General features: G+C 34.5%; 1 protein-coding gene across 2 annotated transcripts; it reads right to left on the bottom strand.

Moving 5' to 3' along the window:
• Positions 1-2,154: 2,154 nt before the first annotated feature.
• LOC129483366 (killer cell lectin-like receptor 2) lies at positions 2,155-18,820 on the bottom strand. Of its 2 annotated transcripts, XM_055280660.2 has the most exons (7): positions 14,480-18,820; positions 13,001-13,167; positions 11,848-11,937; positions 10,640-10,894; positions 8,811-8,953; positions 6,291-6,397; positions 2,155-3,643 (listed from the first exon to the last, which is right to left on the bottom strand). In XM_055280660.2, the coding sequence occupies exons 2-7, from the start codon at positions 13,113-13,115 to the stop codon at positions 3,481-3,483; spliced, it is 873 nt and encodes a 290-aa protein (XP_055136635.2). In that variant the 5' UTR covers positions 13,116-13,167; positions 14,480-18,820; the 3' UTR covers positions 2,155-3,480. The 2 variants fall into 2 exon arrangements, with proteins under 2 accessions (XP_055136635.2, XP_063496853.1); XM_063640783.1 differs by having other exon boundaries at positions 13,001-18,820.
• Positions 18,821-19,069: the final 249 nt, after the last annotated feature.

Genomic DNA, 19,069 nt, shown 5'->3' with positions numbered 1-19,069 from the left:
AATCTATGAAAAACCAACAGCTGACCTCATACATCACAGTGAAAAACTAAATACTTTTCTCTATAAGACTGGGAACAAGGAACGAAAGCCTACTAGAATCAATTCTCTTTAACTTGGTTGTGGAGGTCCTAGCCAGTACAATGAAACAAGAGAAAGAAAAGAAGGAAAGGAAAAGTAATACCTTCCATATTCTTATAGGACATGATTGTGAACATAGAAAGAAAACTCTTAAGGAATCTACAAAAAAAATTGCTAGAAATAAGAAGTACACTTAGCAAAGTGATAAGATACGAGGTTAATTTACAAACTCAATTTTATTTCTATAAACTAACAACAAATACTTTGAAAAATATTTTAAATTCCATTTAAAATATGACCGAAAAATAAATTTTACAAAATATGTGTAATGTATTCTAGCCAGGTGCGGTGGCTGACACCTGTAATCCCTGCACTTTGGGAGGCCAAGCCAGGTGGATCACAGGAGGTCAGAAGTTTGAGACCAGCCTGGCCAACATGGTGAAACCCCATCTCTACTAAAAATTCAAAAAAAAATTTAGCTGGGCATGGTGGTGCGTGCCTGTAATCCCAACTACTCGGGAGGCTGAGGCAGCAGAATCGCTTGAACCTGAGAGGTGGAGGTTGCAGTGAGACGAGATGGTGCCACTCTACTCCAGCCTGGGTGACAGAGTAAGACTCCATCTCAAAAAGACAAAAAAAAACTGTGTAATATATTCCAAAAAGTACCACATTGCTCAGAGAAATTAAAGAAATGAGAACTAAATGAGAGATAAATCATGTTCATTAATTCTAACACTCAATATTATTAAGACGTCAATTCTCTCAGATTAATCTCTAGAGTCAACGCAATCCCGGCCAAAATCCCATTAGGCATTTTTGAAGAGATTTTGAGAAAATGCAAGAACCTGGAATAGCCAGTATACTTTTGAAAGAGAATGGATTTGGAGAATTGGAACATTTGATTTCAAGGGCTACTATAAAGCTACTGTAATTGAGACATTATGGTACTATTATAAGAATAGGCATATAGAATGCTGAGACCGAATAGAGAATCCAGAAATTGACCCACACAGGTAGGTAAATTAATTTTCTACAAAGGCACCAAAGTAGCTCATGAAGAAAAGGAAAGTCTTTTTAACAGCTAGTGCAAAAACACCTGGATATCCATATGGAATAATAGTGAACCTCAACTTTTTCTCACTTATATAGGAAAATTAACTTGAAATGGATAGAAGCTAAACATAAAACTATCAAGCTTCTAGAGCAACTATATGAGAAAATCTCTGTGCTCTTAATATAGGCAAAGATTTCTTAGCTAGAAATTAAAAAGCATGAATAAGGAAAAAATGATGTTAGGCTTCATTAAATTTTTATTTATTTATTTTTCCATAGGTTATTGGGGAACACGTGGTATTTGGTTACATGAGTAAGTTCTTCAGTGATGATTTGTGAGGTTTTGATGCAGCCATCTCCTGAGCTAAAATTTTAACACTTCTGCTTCTTGAAAGACACCATTAAGAAAATAAAAAGACAAGGCATAGCCTGGGAGAAAATATTCACATTATCTACATCTAACAAAGGATTTGTATCCAAATTATATAAGGAACTCTTACAACTCTATTATCAGAAGACAGATGAACCCATTTTTTTTAAGTGGGCATATGAATGTTTTACAAATATACATATGGCCAATAAACCCATAAAAAGATGCTCAGTATCATTAGTCTTCAAGGAAATGCAAATTAAAAATGACAATGAGATACCACTAGATAGCTACTATAATGGCTACAATTAAGAAGACACAATATCAAGTGTTGAAAATGATGAGGAGCAAATGTAATCTTCATATGTTGCAACTGAGAAAGTAAAATGATGCAACCACATTGGAAAATAGTTTAGAAGTTTTTTTATAAAAGTAGGCCAGGTAAGGTGTCTTATGCCTGTAATGACAACACTTTGGGAGGCCAAGGTTAGAATATTGCTTGAGGCCAGGAGTTTGAGACCAGCCTGGGAAACATAGGGAAACCCCATTTATAAAAAAATAAATAAATAAAAGTAAACATACACTTACCAGAGGGCCCAGCAATCGGACTCCCAGGTATTTACTAAAAAGAAATTAAAACATGTCCACACAGATACTTGCACACAAATGTTCATGGCACCTTTATTCACAATAGCCAAAAACTGGAAACACATCAAATGTCCACAGGTGAATGAAGAAACAAACTGTGGTATATGTGTACAATAGAATACTACCTAGTAAGAAAAAGAACGAAATACTGATACACAAAATATAGATAAAATTCAAAAACATGCTGAGTGAAAATAAGCCAGATACAGAAGAGTACATGATGCATTAAATTCTAGACTAGGGTAAACTAATCTGCAGATAGAAAGCATATCACTGGTTGCCTGGGGCAAAGTGGGTGGCGAAGGGCAGAAAGGAACTTTTAGAGATGATGAAAGTATTCTATATCTTGATTTCATACTGTGTAAGATATATATGTGTGTGTGTGTGTGTGTATATACATATATATGTTAAAACCCATATTCCTCATGACTTAAAGTGAGTGCATTTTATTGCATGAAAAGTATAACTCAATAAAGTTAATTTTTAAAATGTCAAGGTCAAGAAAAAGCCTAAAGAACTGTTTCAGATTAAAGGAGACTAAAGAGACATTACAATCAAATGCATTGCATTATCCTGAACATGGATTTTTAAGAAATACGTATAAATGGCATTATTGGGACAATTGACAAAATTTGAACATGGATTACAGATTAGATCATAGTACTGTACTAATGCTAAATTTCCTGAATTTGATAATTGCACTGTGATTATATAAAACAAAGCCCTTGATCTTGAAAAATATTTAGACAAAGGGACATGAAGTCCTCAATTTATTATTAAGTGGAAGATAGAAAGAGAGAGAGAAATATAGAGCAGAGCAAAATATAAACAACTAGTAAGTATGAGTAAAGGTTATATAGAAGTTCCTTGTACTATGCTTGCAACTTTCAGTAAGTTTGAAGTTATATTTTGAAGCAAAACAAATGTTTTAAAAAATGAGGTAACTTCTAGATGGGAAGAAAATGACTACATTCTAGTTCACAACTGCTATCAAAACCAGAAGATGTTGGAATGATTTATCCTATTGATAAGAAAAAGACCCAGGATATAATATCAGAGTTCTCTAACTGGTTGTATAGGTAGTTCCGAGAATTAGAAAGAATGAATAATTCTTCAGGGACATTAAAGGAAGGAGCAACCACTCTCAAAAGAGAAAATCTCCTCTTCTCCAGGAAGAAAGATGGCATCTGATCTTTAAAGTCATAGTTCAAAATAATTTTTTTTTCCTGTTCATCTTTATTGTTTGAAGAATTAACTAAGTCCTGCAGTTAAAAGCAATGATTTATAATCACAAATTATTATAGGAAACAAAAAAAGAAAACATTCCTTTTTCACCTTTTCTTCTTAGTGCACACTGAATCAGAGAAAATAGAGTCAGTTCTCTTCTCACATATACAATTGTACGTTTGAATGCAATCAATAGTTGCCATTCTTGTTGAGGTCAAAAATGCACATTCTCCTCTCCCAGAAGAAAAATGCATTATTGTAGAATTACTGCAGAACAGAAAACATATGTAGTCAACTGTTTAATTCCAAAGCTTACAATTACATAAATCATGATTTTTAAAAATTCTGCTGCCGAAATGTCTAGAATATGGAAATGTTTATCATAACTTCATCACTAAAATATTTTCTTTTGCTCTTAGTCCATTAAATAGAATCATGACCTCTTAATCACACCCACAATCTCCCATTTTATTCCACACTGACAATTTTTGGTCAGAAGGCAAAAGTACCTTGCAATATTGCAATGAAATTATGATATATTGCTTTCTTGTGCTAATTTTTTCAATAAAAGTGAGAGATTAAAAAAAAAGAAGGTGGCCAGGTACATACCTGAAGCCCCAGCACTTTGGAAGGCTGAAACGGGCTGATCACTGGAGCCCAGGAGTTCAAGACCAGCCTGGGCAACATAGTGAGATCCCATCTCTACCAAAAAATACAAAAATTACCAGATTATCAGGGTGTGGTGGCACACGCCTGTAGTCCCAGCTACTCAGGAGACTGAGGCAGGAGGATCACTTGAGCCCGGGAGGTCGGGGCTACAGTGAGCTGAGATCATGCCACTGCACTCCAGCCTGGTGACAAAGTGAAATCCTGCCTCTAAAACAATTTTTAAAAAAGAGAGAAAGAGAGAGGAATTGAATATCTGTAACATAGATAACCAGGGCTCATGTATATATATTGTAAGAAGAAAAGGGAAGAATTGGAATATAGTCACAGGTGAGATTGTTTGATCGTGTTTTGTCTCCTTTCCTCCCCCACCCTATAGCTAAGAGTTATTAGCTAATGACAATTCTTTGAAAAATATCTAAAGCATGACTTCTATTTTAGCAAAATGGTTAAGTGCCAGAACGACCTTCCTATTAAAAACAATTTAAAATACTGAATAAAAAATATGTTAAGCCTTCTTGAATAACTTCATAAACTGATAAGAAGCAGATTCATACTCAGGCTGAATATTAAGTAAAGGTGGGATTGCAGAAGGGCAAGTGAAGCACTGAAGATCGTTTTTCCCTTAATGGATGTAGTAGGCTGAAATGAATTCCACTCAAGATGGAGAGTCTAAGTAGAAGATAAGCTACATAGGACTGAGAACCCAAAGGGAGGTACATTCAGTATAAACCACCTAGAATTGTCTTGAACCTTGGATCTAAGCAGAAAAGAAAAATGATAATCCCACTTAAGAACTCAAAATCAAAAAGCATCCCTCATATGTTTGCATTTGCTGTATTACTTGAGAAAGTTCAAATCTGCTACAGGAAAATAAAGAAACATGGAAGGAAGATAAATGAAACCAAGTAGCTTGTGAGGCATAGGTAGAACTCACAAGATGTGTTAGGTGTGAACAGGTAAAATCAGTAACATATGAGATGTTACATATAGATACAGTAAGTAAAGTATATGTGCATTGAACATAGACAAAAAAAGAAGGGACCAAATAGACACTAAACATACACAAAATATACATGAGGCTCATACACCCTCAACATTCATGAGGTCTTAAATTCACCACCCATTGGTGATACCCATTCTGGCCTCTGCCCAAGAAACACAAATTAAATCCACAGCTGCTCATCATGTTAACTGGAAACTTACAGCTGTGGCCAGGCTTACACATTCCTTTAAGAGAGAATCTTCCCTGTAGAAAAACGTGTGTGCTGGCCAAAAACACTTCGTGTCTGTTGGGACCCCTTACTCACACCACAAGATGGCCCCATATCATCATCGGGGAGGATTATGCAGCAGAGAGAGTCAGGTCGTATGAAGACTGCATAACCCAAGATTCAGGTGATCCTTTCACCCTGCACCTTATCCCAAGTGCAACAATTATCCTATCTCTTTCCCTTTGAACTGTGCTATGGGTTTTACATTGGTTTAACCAACTGTGATTTGATCATCTTTATTTGGCCTGTGAGCCTTTCTGTTCTGTGACCTCTGGAATAGTTTGCCTGGGAGTGTGCTTGAAGGGTATGATTAAATCAAGGTAATTCCCTCTGCATGACATGTTTTGCAGGTTTGCAGCCCAGAACTACAATACTTGCAGAACCCACACTTAAAATTATAATAATTGAGATTTTTTTAAAAGTCAGTGAATAGTTTAACCAGATTAGAACTAAATGTAAACCCAAGAGTTTACTAATAATGTACTTCAAAATAGAAGGTCTAAAGTGAAGGAGTGTGTGTGTGTGTGTATATATAATACATATGTTTTATATGCTATGTATGTATAAACTAATTATATAAAATAACTCAAAATAAATTTTTTGGATACTCAGGATACTCATTTGTGGTTGTGGGAGGGATCATTATGGCTGACTTAGGATGGTCCAATCACTTCACACCACCCACCTTCCTTTATGATTTTGTTTCATTTTATGTACCTCATAATACATATTTCTGAGCATGTGTTTAGCATGATACTTTTAAAATTATTATTAATAACTCTTTATGGCTCTTCTCTTCCTTTTCTACCTATACTTCCTAAAACACTCTTACCCATTGTTCTAATTGTTACTAAAGACTCCTGCTTAAAAATGAGTTAAACTGTGTGAAATGAGAAAAAATTCTCTTTAGACACAATCATTTCACTCCCTGCCTCACACCAATGTTACAGTTTGAATGCATTCCAGACACTTACATTCCAGGAGATGTGCCATTACCAATCCATTTCCACTTACTTTCCCTTTCATCATATGATAATCCAATCCAGTAATTATTTTCATAAATCTGAGATTGAATGAAGGCCTACAATAGAAACAAAACATATTACGTGACTAAATTCCCATCTGTTCAATGAGTGAGAACAAGGACAGGTCAAGGGGCCGACTGTTTCTACGACCAGTACTCTGCTACTCTCCACATCATCCTTCATCCCTTTTCCCTAGAAAAACCTCTCTTCCCGACCTTTTAATGATGGCCATTCTAACTGGTGTGAGATGGTATCTCACTGTGGTTTTGATTTGCATTTCTCTGATGGCCAGTGATGATGAGCATTTTTTCATGTGTTTTTTGGCTGCATAACTGTCTTCTTTTGAGAAGTATCTGTTCATGTCCTTTGCCCACTTTTTGATGGGGTTGTTTGTTTTTTTCTTGTTAATTTGTTTGAGTTCATTGTAGATTCTGGATATTAGCCCTTTGTGTTTAAAAAGTCAGGAAACAGCAGGTGCTGGAGAGGATGTGGAGAAATAGGAACACTTTTACACTGTTGGTGGGACTGTAAACTAGTTCAACCATTGTGGAAGTCAGTGTGGTGATTCCTCAGGGATCTAGAACTAGAAATACCATTTGACCCAGCCATCCCATTACTGGGTATATACCCAAAGGACTATGAATCATGCTGCTATAAAGACACATGCACACGTATGTTTATTGCGGCACTATTCACAATAGCAAAGAGTTGGAACCAACCCAAATGTCCAACAATGATAGACTGGATTAAGAAAATGTGGCACATATACACCATGGAATACTATGTAGCCATAAAAAATGATGAGTTCATGTCCTTTGTAGGGACATGGATGAAACTGGAAAACATCATTCTCAGTAAACTATCGCAAGGACAAAAAACCAAACACCGCATGTTCTCACTCATAGGTGGGAATTGAACAATGAGAACTCATGGACACAGGAAGGGGAACATCACACTCGGGGGACTGTTGTGGGGTGGGGGGACGGGGGAGGGACAGCATTAGGAGATATACCTAATGCTAAATGAAGAGTTAATGGGTGCAGCAAAACAACATGGCACATGGATACATATGTAACAAACCTGCACATTGTGCACATGTACCCTAAAACCTAAAGTATAATAATAAAAAAGAAAAAAAGGAAAAAAAAAAAAGAAAAACCTCTCTTCCCTAGATCACTGCCTTTCCATTTCCCAAAGTAATTTTCCCCTCATATTAATACATTATTCACTTACGTTGAATAATGACTGTCAGTATCACTATTTAAAACATGGAAAAGTTTAAAATCCAAATATCTACCAATAGGAAAGTTGTTAAATATTTTATAATGCTTTAAGAAACTATCCAAAATCACACTCCAGAAGAATATTTAGGATGTAGAAAATTGATCTTCACTTAATCTTAAGTGAAAAAAGGAATCCTCAAAACAAATCTATTAAAATAAAAAGGTGTGTATATGATAGGGGCACAGCAAAATCTTAAGCCCCATAAGAGGAAGCCTTGCTATAATTCCATAGTTGGAATAGGTGAAGTATTTGGAAGTATTTACTATGTCTAAAATGTAATATATCAAAGTGACATATTACATAATGTCTGATTAAATGACTAAAGATAGTTTAAAATATAGGTTTAAATGTAATTGTTTTACTGTATCATATGAAATTATTTCATAACTTGATATCATGAATTCTTTTACGCTATGATTTTTTAAACATTCATTAGATTTGCATATATATTTTGTGTTGTTTTCCTAAACAATAAATAAAAGTTTCAGGCTAATCTTTGCAAACATATCTCTATAAAAACATATTTTGAGTATTTGGATAACTTTTATTAGTAACACTTTTTAAAAATTTTAAACATAATTGTTTTAAAATTCAGTATTGTTATATTCAATATTGTTATCACTATTATTCCGTATTGTTAAACCATATCACTACATTTTCTCTTTTTACAACTCTGTTTTAAAGATACACATCTTGAGATAATATATAAGAATGTTAAAAAAAAAGAAAGAATGTTAAGTGAAGTTACCTGTGAATGCAATGAAAATCACTATTGAGGCTAATTTGTAAAGCTGTTATCACTTTTATGTTCCTCATTATTATCTCCATTTTGAAGATAGGCTCAGAGAGGTTAAATAAATACTAGAGGTCATCCATCTCCCTTTCTAAGGAGTCTGCTGTATAACCACTCACAGGATGATGATTTTCAAAGACCCAAACAGCATCCTTAATAATAATGGTCATCATAATAGATAATGTATTGAATATTTAGTAAGTAGTAGAATTATATGACCATTAGCAGGCATTGTTTCCTGGGAGCTTCTTAACTATACCATTTTTGCTCACACGACAGACACACACAAAGAATAGTTGAAGTCTCTCATTCTGGACTCCAGCCTGTCTTCAATATCTTAGGTCCAACATTGAGAGACAGAGTCCAAGAGAATAAAAGTGAATGTAAAATACCAGTTCATCTGTGTCATCTATCTTCAAAAGGGATGATCTACAATGTTGACAAATCTGTTTACATCCCTTCCAGTCTTTCTTCTGCATGGTAAAATAATAACAGTTTACTCCACAACAGGACCAGTGGTCTTCAGAGAATTTGCCTACAATATATAAGGTAATCATCAAACTTCTTGTCATCTGGTATTCTGTTAACCACAGCAATATGTTTATCAGCCCACCATAACTAAATAAAATCCCAATAGCAATCAATAATTATAATACAAGGTTCAAGATTCTGGAATACAAGAGATACCTTCACTCCCGTGTCCAATGCAGCATTATTCACAATAGCCAAGCTATGGAAACAACCTAAATGTCCACTGATGGACGAATGGCTAAAGAAAATGTGTTATATACACAAAACGGAATATTATTCAGCTTCTAAAAGAAGTAAATCCTGCTATATATGACAACATGGATGAACCTTGAGGACATAATGCTCAGTGAAATAAGCCAGTCACAGAAGAACAAATACTTTATTATTCCAATTATATGAGGGATCTAAAATAGTTAAACTCACAGAGGCATAGAATGGTGGTTGCCCAGGGTTGGAGGGAAGTTCAGTGGTATAAAGTTTCAGTCATGCAAGATAACTAGGTTCTAGAGATCTGCTGTACAGCGTAGTGCCAATAGTTAATGATACTGTATTGTACACTTAAAAACTTATTAAGATGGTAGATCTCATGTTGTGTTGTTACCGCAAATACATAAACAAATGAAAGGACATGAGGAAACTTTTGGAGATGATGGATATATCTATTACTCTGATCGTGGTGATGGTTTCATTTCTGTCCAAATTTGTCAAATTGAAAACATTAAAAATATGCATTTTTGTATATCAATAATACCTCAATAAAATTGTCTAAAAATAATAAAATTGAATTAAGTTTTTAAAAATGATTCTAGAATGTTTTCTAAATAAAAGAAATTTTTATAAACTTTTTCTTTTCCTCCTATATTTTATACTGTACTAAAATTTTAAAATAGTACTCAGCCTTTAAAAATAGAGATGGTAAATTTCTACTAATTACCATACCTAAATGAGATTAAATATACAAAAACTCCTTGTAAACTCTAAATCCTAAACAAATATTTAGTAGTTGTTAATTAACCAGGTCAATTAATTCCGTCATTATGCAAGATAATAGAGTTTACTGTATGAGATTTAATATTTTTATATCTTAGGTGCTTTCAATGGTATCATCACAGCGAGTCACACAAACATTAACACTATGGCAAATCTTGCAGATGTGCTGCAAGGAGTACATACTGGTCACAAATAGACCAAATATGTGAAATCAAGGCAGAATGCAAACACACATACGTGCATGACACACACAATTATCTTTATAACAGCATCCAAATAAAAGCCCTTGTGCCCATTTTAGCACAAATATATTTTTACTGAAAACCTCCATATTCTATTTCAGCAAAAAGTGGAAGTCTTTAATTTGCTCACAGGACCAAAATGATCAGAATTTTCAGGGGAGTTTACATACTAGTTCACCTTTTGGGAGCATTAATAATGTAAGATGTGCCAATGAATTTTGGGAATTGTAGGCTTTTACTAATCCACACATGGGTCCTGGGGTCCCAATCCCATATTTGAAACAAGCAAGCCTCCAAGATACCCACACTATATCTAAGAGGCACAGATTAAAAGTTGCCCAGTAGACCTCAGAGGTCACTAATACATATCAGAAGCCTGTTTATTAGGCTTCAAGGATTCTGGAGGGGAAGAAATAATACAAAATAATGCAATCTTTCATTCAAGATTTCCTTCGTACCTGTATTTTGCAAAACTTTTAAAAGGATCTCATTAAAAATGATCTCATTTTCTCTACGACATCTGTTCTTTTGTATAAGGAGTGAATCCAGTTCCTTTTTCTGCTGAAAGCTGTCATTTTTGAGAATGTCATAGTTTAAAGTCTTATTTGTCAAAAGCTGCTCTTTTAAGTAGTTGTCATTTTGCATGATGTACTTTTCACTACAGTTTCTTAGAATTTCCTGCTGCTGATGTTTTTCTTGAATACACTGAAAGACTAAAATTAATAGCACAGATATAATACAAGTAAGTACTCATAATAATTAAATATTGAAATTTAAGACAAAAGAAAAAATTTCACTCTGACAACCATTAATCATTACTTTAATTAGTCATTCTTTGATTAGTAATTTGACATTTAGAAAGTAACACCTCAATGAACTGACCATAAAAACAGAAACATAAATTTCTCACCATTAGCAATTTAAGTGTAGGATAAATAAAATATCTGAATAAAATTATGAAGGTGACACCCTACTTCTCAGTTTAGTTCATTTTTAATAACTCATCGTTTACAAACAAGCACTAAAAAGTCAGTTTGCCAACATTTAACCACATATCTTCTGCATATAAAAATCTGAACTAAGAAACATGAAGTGATAGCACAATTATTATTGGGGCAGATAGACTATCCACAGCAGAAAAGAGAGTAAGATCCAGATATGTAATTTTATCTGAATATAAAATATCAGTGATTTTTTGAAAGATATGAAGGAATTCAAACAAAAGATAAAGCTTGAATTTAATATTATATAACAGCATGTGTAGATTCTTTCTTTCACTAAACCATTTCGTCATTACATACTTTGAGAAACGTCAAGAGAAAGCCATAATTTCTTTTGAACAGTTGTCTCTCAAAGAATGTTTATCTCAGATTCACAATAATCAAACCCAAATGGCAGAATACGTGTATTACTAAATCCTCTATGAGAAGGAATATTACTATGTATTATACACAGTGAGACAGCTCATCACAGATTCAGAGTCAAGGTTAAGTAAATTAAAAATGACACTGTGATATGCCCAGAAAAAAATTACCAACAAAGGCCAGAGCCACCTGGGACATTCTGTGATTACAGACGGGGAACAATGGATGGAGCATGGTTATTATCTGTACAATCAGTGGTTACTGCTGCTACTCGGACAAGAAAGCTGTATTTTATTACTCACTTTTTGTCACCAACACTGTGACTATCATCAGAAGAAGTAAACAGAGGATCCCAAGAGTCACTGCAATGAGACGCCAGGGCACTGAAAATTCTTTAAATACAAAAATAAGGAAAATAATCACCAGAGGAAGAGCTCGGCTCACTACTAACCTTGACCTGAGAAACCATTTGAAACAAAGAGACAATCTTCTCTAAAACTTTGACAAAAATATATCACACAAGTATATTTAAATTTGTAATCTGGAAATTACATGCATACATTGTAGAAATCCCACACACAGGAATAGTTCTATAGGATTTAAAAAGTCCATCCCACATAAAAACACCAATAGCAGTAGACACAAAACATGTAGCAAAATCTAAGCTAACGTGTGTGCTCCTGCCTGTGATCACAACTAATCATGAAGAGAAAGGAAAAAGCAGTCAATAATGCTAAGAAATTAGTAGTCAATAGCAGATATTCTGAAGCCACAAATGTGGATGGGTCCATCTTTGAGGGAGTTTCTAGAAACCAACTTTTCTTTCTTTTTCATCAATTCTATTTTTCTCTAAACAATGCTATATTTATCCTTTAGCTTTTGAGATCCTCAGTGTCTGAAAGTTGTATCTCTGATTATCTCTATATTAAAGCAGCAAAAGTTTTTCTCAATGCAGAGTTTAACAACGACCACATTTGAAGGGAGAGAGAGAGAGAGCATAGAAAAATTAAAATGCCCCTTTTGATTCAAACATTGTTACTGCATCATTGCCATTAAGATTTGATAAACACTTAAGGCACATAAAATATCTTCTATCTGCATAAAAATGTTGTTTTTAACATTGATTTTTCATTTCTTACACATTCTCTCATACTTTTGTGTCTCTAGGAAATGTCAAGTTTTCTTCAGATCTAGTCTGTCCTTTGTTATCAAGGCCTCACAAATTCTTCTTGACCACATTTAAATAAAAACATTCTACTAGTTTCTCAAATTAAAAAGAATTCACTCATTTCTCCATTCTCACAGCTTAAAACAAAAATACTTCTACTACTCTACTCCATTATAGTTTCTTATTACCAGCCAAGAACCAGAAGTACAGATAGGAGTCTTTTTTCAAATGTCAAAAGTTTGACAATCCATAAGAAACAGGTGAATGTAGATGCTTAAAATGCATACCTTTGTCATCAGTTTTCCCAGGCCTTTGAGTATCATCAGGCCTTAATCTATTCTGTGACTCTGACGGAGACTGCGAAAATCTCAGGGTTGCATAAGTCTCTCCCTGATCATTCATCTTTAGAGTCAGAAGATAAGTTTTGCATTCAAATCCTGCAATAGGATGGTTTCTGTTGAAAGAAAAATTAAAATGTCAGCCAATAGGAACACACCAGGATTTGATGCTGAGAGATGTATGTGTGTCTGTGTGTGTGTCTGTTGGTGTGTGTTTAACTAAGTGCCTAAAGCATGTAGAGTGAGCCTCACTTATAGAAGACACGAAAAATCTTTCAATATTTTTGTTAAAGTCATTTATACTTCTAGTGATCACAGCCATGATAATTAGAAAATACAGAAATGATGAGAACAAAAATCTACCAGTAGATTATTGTTCTATTCATCCAGCCAATTTTGCTCAAAATATTCAACATACATATACAAATGTTAGGTAAAATTGATACCACCGTAAATCACTGAAACACTTTAAAACTATCAGTTCAACAAACAAAAAATCTAAATTCTAAAAAAATAAAAATATCTCGGCTTTTAAAAACTTACATTTATTCTAATACACATATAAATGCAACAAAGTTCTTGCATTCTTTTCAACTATACTTGACTCTACCAGAGTGCTTTCCAAAATGTATCACATATACCCTCTACAAAAGAATTACTTGAGGGTTAATACTGCAAATTGGTTAACATTCCAGATTCAGTGCCTTTTGCAAGATGTACTAAATAAAAATCACTTCGGTTGGAGCCCAGATAAATGTATTTATAATCTCAAATGATTCCATGTACATTAAAACTTTAGAAATAATCTTCCAATATATTGCCAGAGAAGCCTATGTGAAAATAAAAGTTGTCAACAGGCAGTCATTAATGTCCATAAAAGATTCAATTTATTAATGAATGTCATTATAGAAAAGAATAATTAAATAGTAAATACCTAAAATTTACTTCTTATGTTAGTCAATATAAAAAGATGATATCCAAGAAACGAGAAATATGAAAAAACAAATTGCACATGTAACGATATTCTTTTCTAAATTTTTTTAATTTACAAAATTTTCTAACCTAGTCACATTTTCCCTAATTTCCTAAGAAAAAGAAGTATTTTCTATTATAGAGTCATCCAAGATGGATAAAATATGTAAATCATTAGACTTAAGTAAAAAGTAATTAACCCCTCAAATCTCTATTCTTTATTTTGATAACAAAGCAAAAATCATAGCATATTGAGAAAGAGAACGTAACTTTTTGTTAATACTGAACTACAATATCCTTCAGAGTAATGCAGCTCTAATATAATCCGTAGTGAATGCTTTCCTATCATTCCTGTTATAATGCTAAGTCATTTGTAATTAAATGCCATATTTCTAGAATTAGTAAGACTAAGGATAATCTGGTAGAAAGATCTGAGAAAATAAAAGCCGATATTACCTGTATCTGTGCTATGCAGTGGTGCAGGTGGATAAAACTGATTTCAAAATGAGGGAGAAGCTGGCCTTTCCAGTCCTAGATCCCTTAGCGGCTATAACATGAAAGGCAGAAATAAATTGTCTTCAAATGATACTCTAACTCTAAATTTTCTGCCCCACCTCTTGACCAAAGTGATAAGAGGAAATTGTATGATGAAAGCTGGTACTGACGGGAAAGGAAAGATGGTCAAGAGCTGTATATTCCTCTATCTCAACTAACCAACCACTTAGTACTCTTTGCAAAATAATGTTCAAAATCAGTATTTGAGGGCTGAAAAGATCAAATTTTGTACACATCTTTGGAGAAAATAAAACTAATATCATTAACAAAAAACTAACATACTTTAGAGAAACTGCTGATAAAAGAGATGACTAAAATGTCTATGTATAAAAATATAGACATATAAAAGAAATGTAATGATTAAACTATTTAGCTCTTAGTTTAAATAATAGTGTCTGTTAGAAATGTTCTCCTATATGTCACTATTTTTTAAAAGTTCCTTTTTCTATCTATATTTCAGGTAAATGTATTTTTTAAATTACTTTAAAACATCTGTAATTCCACTATAAAATTGTGGCATATATTCTTCCAGTTTTTTTTCTCTGAATGTTGTGTTTACTATCAAGGTTGGTATCATTCCTTACACAGTATTTTTGATTTATTATTTTCTAATAAATAATATGTATTCCATTATTTTAAAGAAATTCATCTGAAATGTTATTTTAAAAATATTACTCACGGGGATAAGCCACCATTTATTTAGGCAATCCCCTACTGTTGGATACTTAAATTGGTTTCAATTTTTTGCCACTGTAAAATGTATTTGGTCTGTACTTTTGAATATTTTGTTAGGGAAACTTTTTAAGCATAAAATTATATGTCAAAGGGTATATGTATTTAAAGAACTCTAATCTATATCACCAAATGCCCTCCAGAAAAGATGTCCCCATTGATGTTCCATCAGTTGTGTGAAAATGTTCACATTTGATTTTTTAAGAAAAAGATGCTGGCAAATTATCTCTCTACTTGAGTTTTGCCCACGAAATCTCACTTCATAAATCTGCCCCTAAAACCTTCCAGCAAGGCCTCACATTTTCACCTATATTGAAGACTTAAAAAAATTCATTTTTATCACTCTACCATGAGGCAGACCCTGCCAGAATGTACTCAGATCTCTCATTGACTTTCGCTTTTATTGGATTCAGTCTTTTTCAATCTTCTGATTACAGTTCTAGGAAACCAATTTAAATTGTTCTTCAAATTAGGTGATAGTGGTTAATAAGGAGTGTGGGATAGAGGCAAAGAACAGCAGGGGAAATTGCTGATACAGGGACATGTAGTCTGTGAGGTCGGCCACATCATCATGCGCAGGCGGTCAGATGAAACGTCTCCCAGAGGCTAATTTTACTCAATAATGTAGGCAAAGTTTCATGCGTGGAGCCTGGACACTTCAGGAATACTTGCTGCTGGGCATTTTCTTCTTTCCCTCCATCCTGGATTGGCTTTGTCAATCCCAAATCAGAGTAAAGATGGTCTGTATCCCTTTATCTCAATGTCAAAATAATAAAGTTAGTTCTGTAAGAGAAGATAGGAAGTGGGTGACGGGGGCAGGAGCTGGGGTGTATTAATAGCAGATGTTGAAAAGGTGACAGAGATACTGTCACGTATTGGAGTACCTCTTGTGCATATAAACATATTAAAACCTCCCAACATTGACAAGTATTTATTATTGTCTCCATTTTACAAATGAGGAAACTAAAGTGAAGAAGTTCATTGACTTGCATAAGGAAACATTATTGCTAATTCTTCATTCCTGTTTAAAATCAGGCCTGACTGAAGACAGAGCACAATGAACCGTGAATTCAGAAGGACCCAGGCTTCCAACAAGGCTCTTGCCACAAAGCATGAATCCTGGAACCAGGCAAATCTGGCTTGAAATGCTAGCCCCTAGCTCCCATGTGTGACTTCAGGCAAGTTAATTCTCTAAGTCTTGTATTCACCACAGTAAAATAGTGATATTTTTTGCCATCCAAGGTTGCTATGAGGGTTAAATGAGATAAGATCCATCTCAAAGTGCCTAACTACAACCTGGCATATATATGGTGGGCTCTCATAAAATGTTAAAAATTGTTACTTGAAGTCCAAGATTCAAATCGTTCTTATCTATAAAAATTTGAACAAGTCAACCAAATCCTCAAGCCTCACTTTTCTCATAGGTTCAATAAAAGTATCACACGCTTCATAGGCTAGGACTAATTAAATGTTAGCACTACAGACAGGATTTCTTACACTTCAAAATAAGTAACTGTTTTCTTGTTTGTTTATCTTCCCCTAAGGTTCTAATGGGGAAACACCAGGACTGCAGTGCAGAAATCCTGACATCATACTGAGCCAGGTTCTCTATCCTGCCATGAGGCTTGGAGTGCCAGTGCCACCATCACTCTAGAGAAACCATTCCGTGGCTGCATATCTTACTGCCCCATTCAGATAGATACTGGTTACATTGAGGCATTTTTCTGTTTTGATTTACATCCACATAGCTGGGGAGAAGGTGAATAGTTCTCAGGATGGAGACTAGACAAGTGCAGAGCACAATTTTTTATACCTTTTACATATTGTCTCCTCTATCATAATATAAAGTCCACAAGTCTGTCTTATTCATCATTGAAACTGCAGCACACATAAGAGGCAAGATGCCTCCAAGTGCACTTGATGAACAAAGTGGATCAAGTTAAAAGGAACTGACTATAAAATCTAGATTTGTTCATAGTTTTGAAAAGAGGCAGAATGAAACTGACGATGGGAAAGCCAAATTTTCTAGCTGCTCCTTCTGTTTTCTCTTTATTACCAAGCTCTGAATTGCTGGAAAAGGCAAATTTCTCTTTTAAAGGATAACACAACAAGCACTAGAAGATAACAGTAACTTCAAATGAGATTGAAACTCCCTCCCTGGCCTTTTGATTACAGAGGCACAAAGTTGGAAGTATTAAACTTTATCACAACCAGTTAATAAAACAGAAAGAAGAGAAATACGAAGAGTTTTGAATGCTCTGGTACTTTGTCTTCCAAATTCACTTTTGTGCAAAACATGCACATTACACACAAATATGAATATATGAAGTATTAATTTGCTTATTTTCTGGCTCCCTTCCTGCAAAAGCCTTTTTTATTTGGGAAACCACACATTTTACTCACTCCTTTCTGACCATACTGTTAGCTAGAAACTTAGCACACAGCTTCTAGTCACACCTTCAAACCTTCGGGTCACACTGTCAAACCTCAATGGTTTAACATTTCACAGCAGCACACTGTTCTTCCTGCCCCAGACCAAAATGAAGGATGTCTGGCAAAACCCCTAGCATGCAGGGAAGGTGGTCTGAATCACTTCATTGGGAGGACTAACTTCACCCAGACAAGTTCCCATCTCCTTTTTTATTTGTTCTAATGCCTAACTTTTATCCCACTGCATGACACTGAATTTCCTGGCTCTTACAGTAAAGAAAAAGATAAAAAGAGGCCAAAGCAGGCGGATCACGAGGTCAGGAGATAGAGACCATCCTGGTTAACACAGTGAAACCCTGTCTCTACTAAAAAAATACAAAAAATTAGCCGGGCGCCTGTAGTCCCAGCTACTCGGGAGGCTGAGGCAAGGAAATAGCGTGAACCCCGGAGGCAGAGCTTGCAGTGAACCGAGGTCGCGCCACTGCACTCCAGCCTGGGTGACAGAGCGAGACTCCATCTCAAATAAAAAAAAAAAAAAATCTCTAGCTTGAGATTTTCTGTTTCCCTAATCACCCTTTTTGTCCTTCTTGTCTTTACAGTAAAATATATTCAAATGCTCTAAGTTTAAAATACATTGTCCCAACTGAACCTCTAGTAATCGATCAAACAGTAACTATCCTTCCTCTTTTTTCTGAGAAACCAAACAAGAGGGCCACCTCAGGAATTAAGTTAACTATGATGACATAATGGCAAAAAAAGGATTCCCGATGGCGATTTAAGGGAAAATAGTTAAGCTGATCTGTAATTAAGACTTCTGATTCTTAAATTAGTATTCTCTCCACCACATCACACAGTTCAAATTAGGACAAGGTAGATGCCAGAGATTTTGAGTGGTAGTTATCCACCTTTACAGTTCATCATATGGAAGTCAGCCAAGGCAGATTCTGAACTCACCCTCAAATCCTTCATTTATCTTTGTTGTTTATCTTTATTAAATTTTTAAAATTTTCTATTCTACTTCATTATCCATTCATGCTAGGAATCCAGTTATTAATTAAAGGGGTCAGTGGTTAAACTTACAGCACAGTCCATGCTCACAGGTTCACACATTTCAAATCAAAACAGTCTAACAATAGAATATATAAATCATCTGAGTTACATTTATATTTACATTAAAAATATCCATACAAATAGACTCAGCCTGATACCAATGAAATACCAAAGATAAATAATCTAAAGGCAAATAATCTAAGGACAGGGCAAGACAGCAACCAATTCAACAAACTTAAAAAACACCTGCTGTATGGAAAAGACTGTGCTAGGGTTCTG

Source organism: Symphalangus syndactylus, chromosome 5, assembly GCF_028878055.3.
Source record: "Symphalangus syndactylus isolate Jambi chromosome 5, NHGRI_mSymSyn1-v2.1_pri, whole genome shotgun sequence".
In the NCBI taxonomy this organism is placed as follows: domain Eukaryota; kingdom Metazoa; phylum Chordata; class Mammalia; order Primates; family Hylobatidae; genus Symphalangus; species Symphalangus syndactylus.
This window is presented reverse-complemented; position numbering and strand designations above follow the sequence as displayed.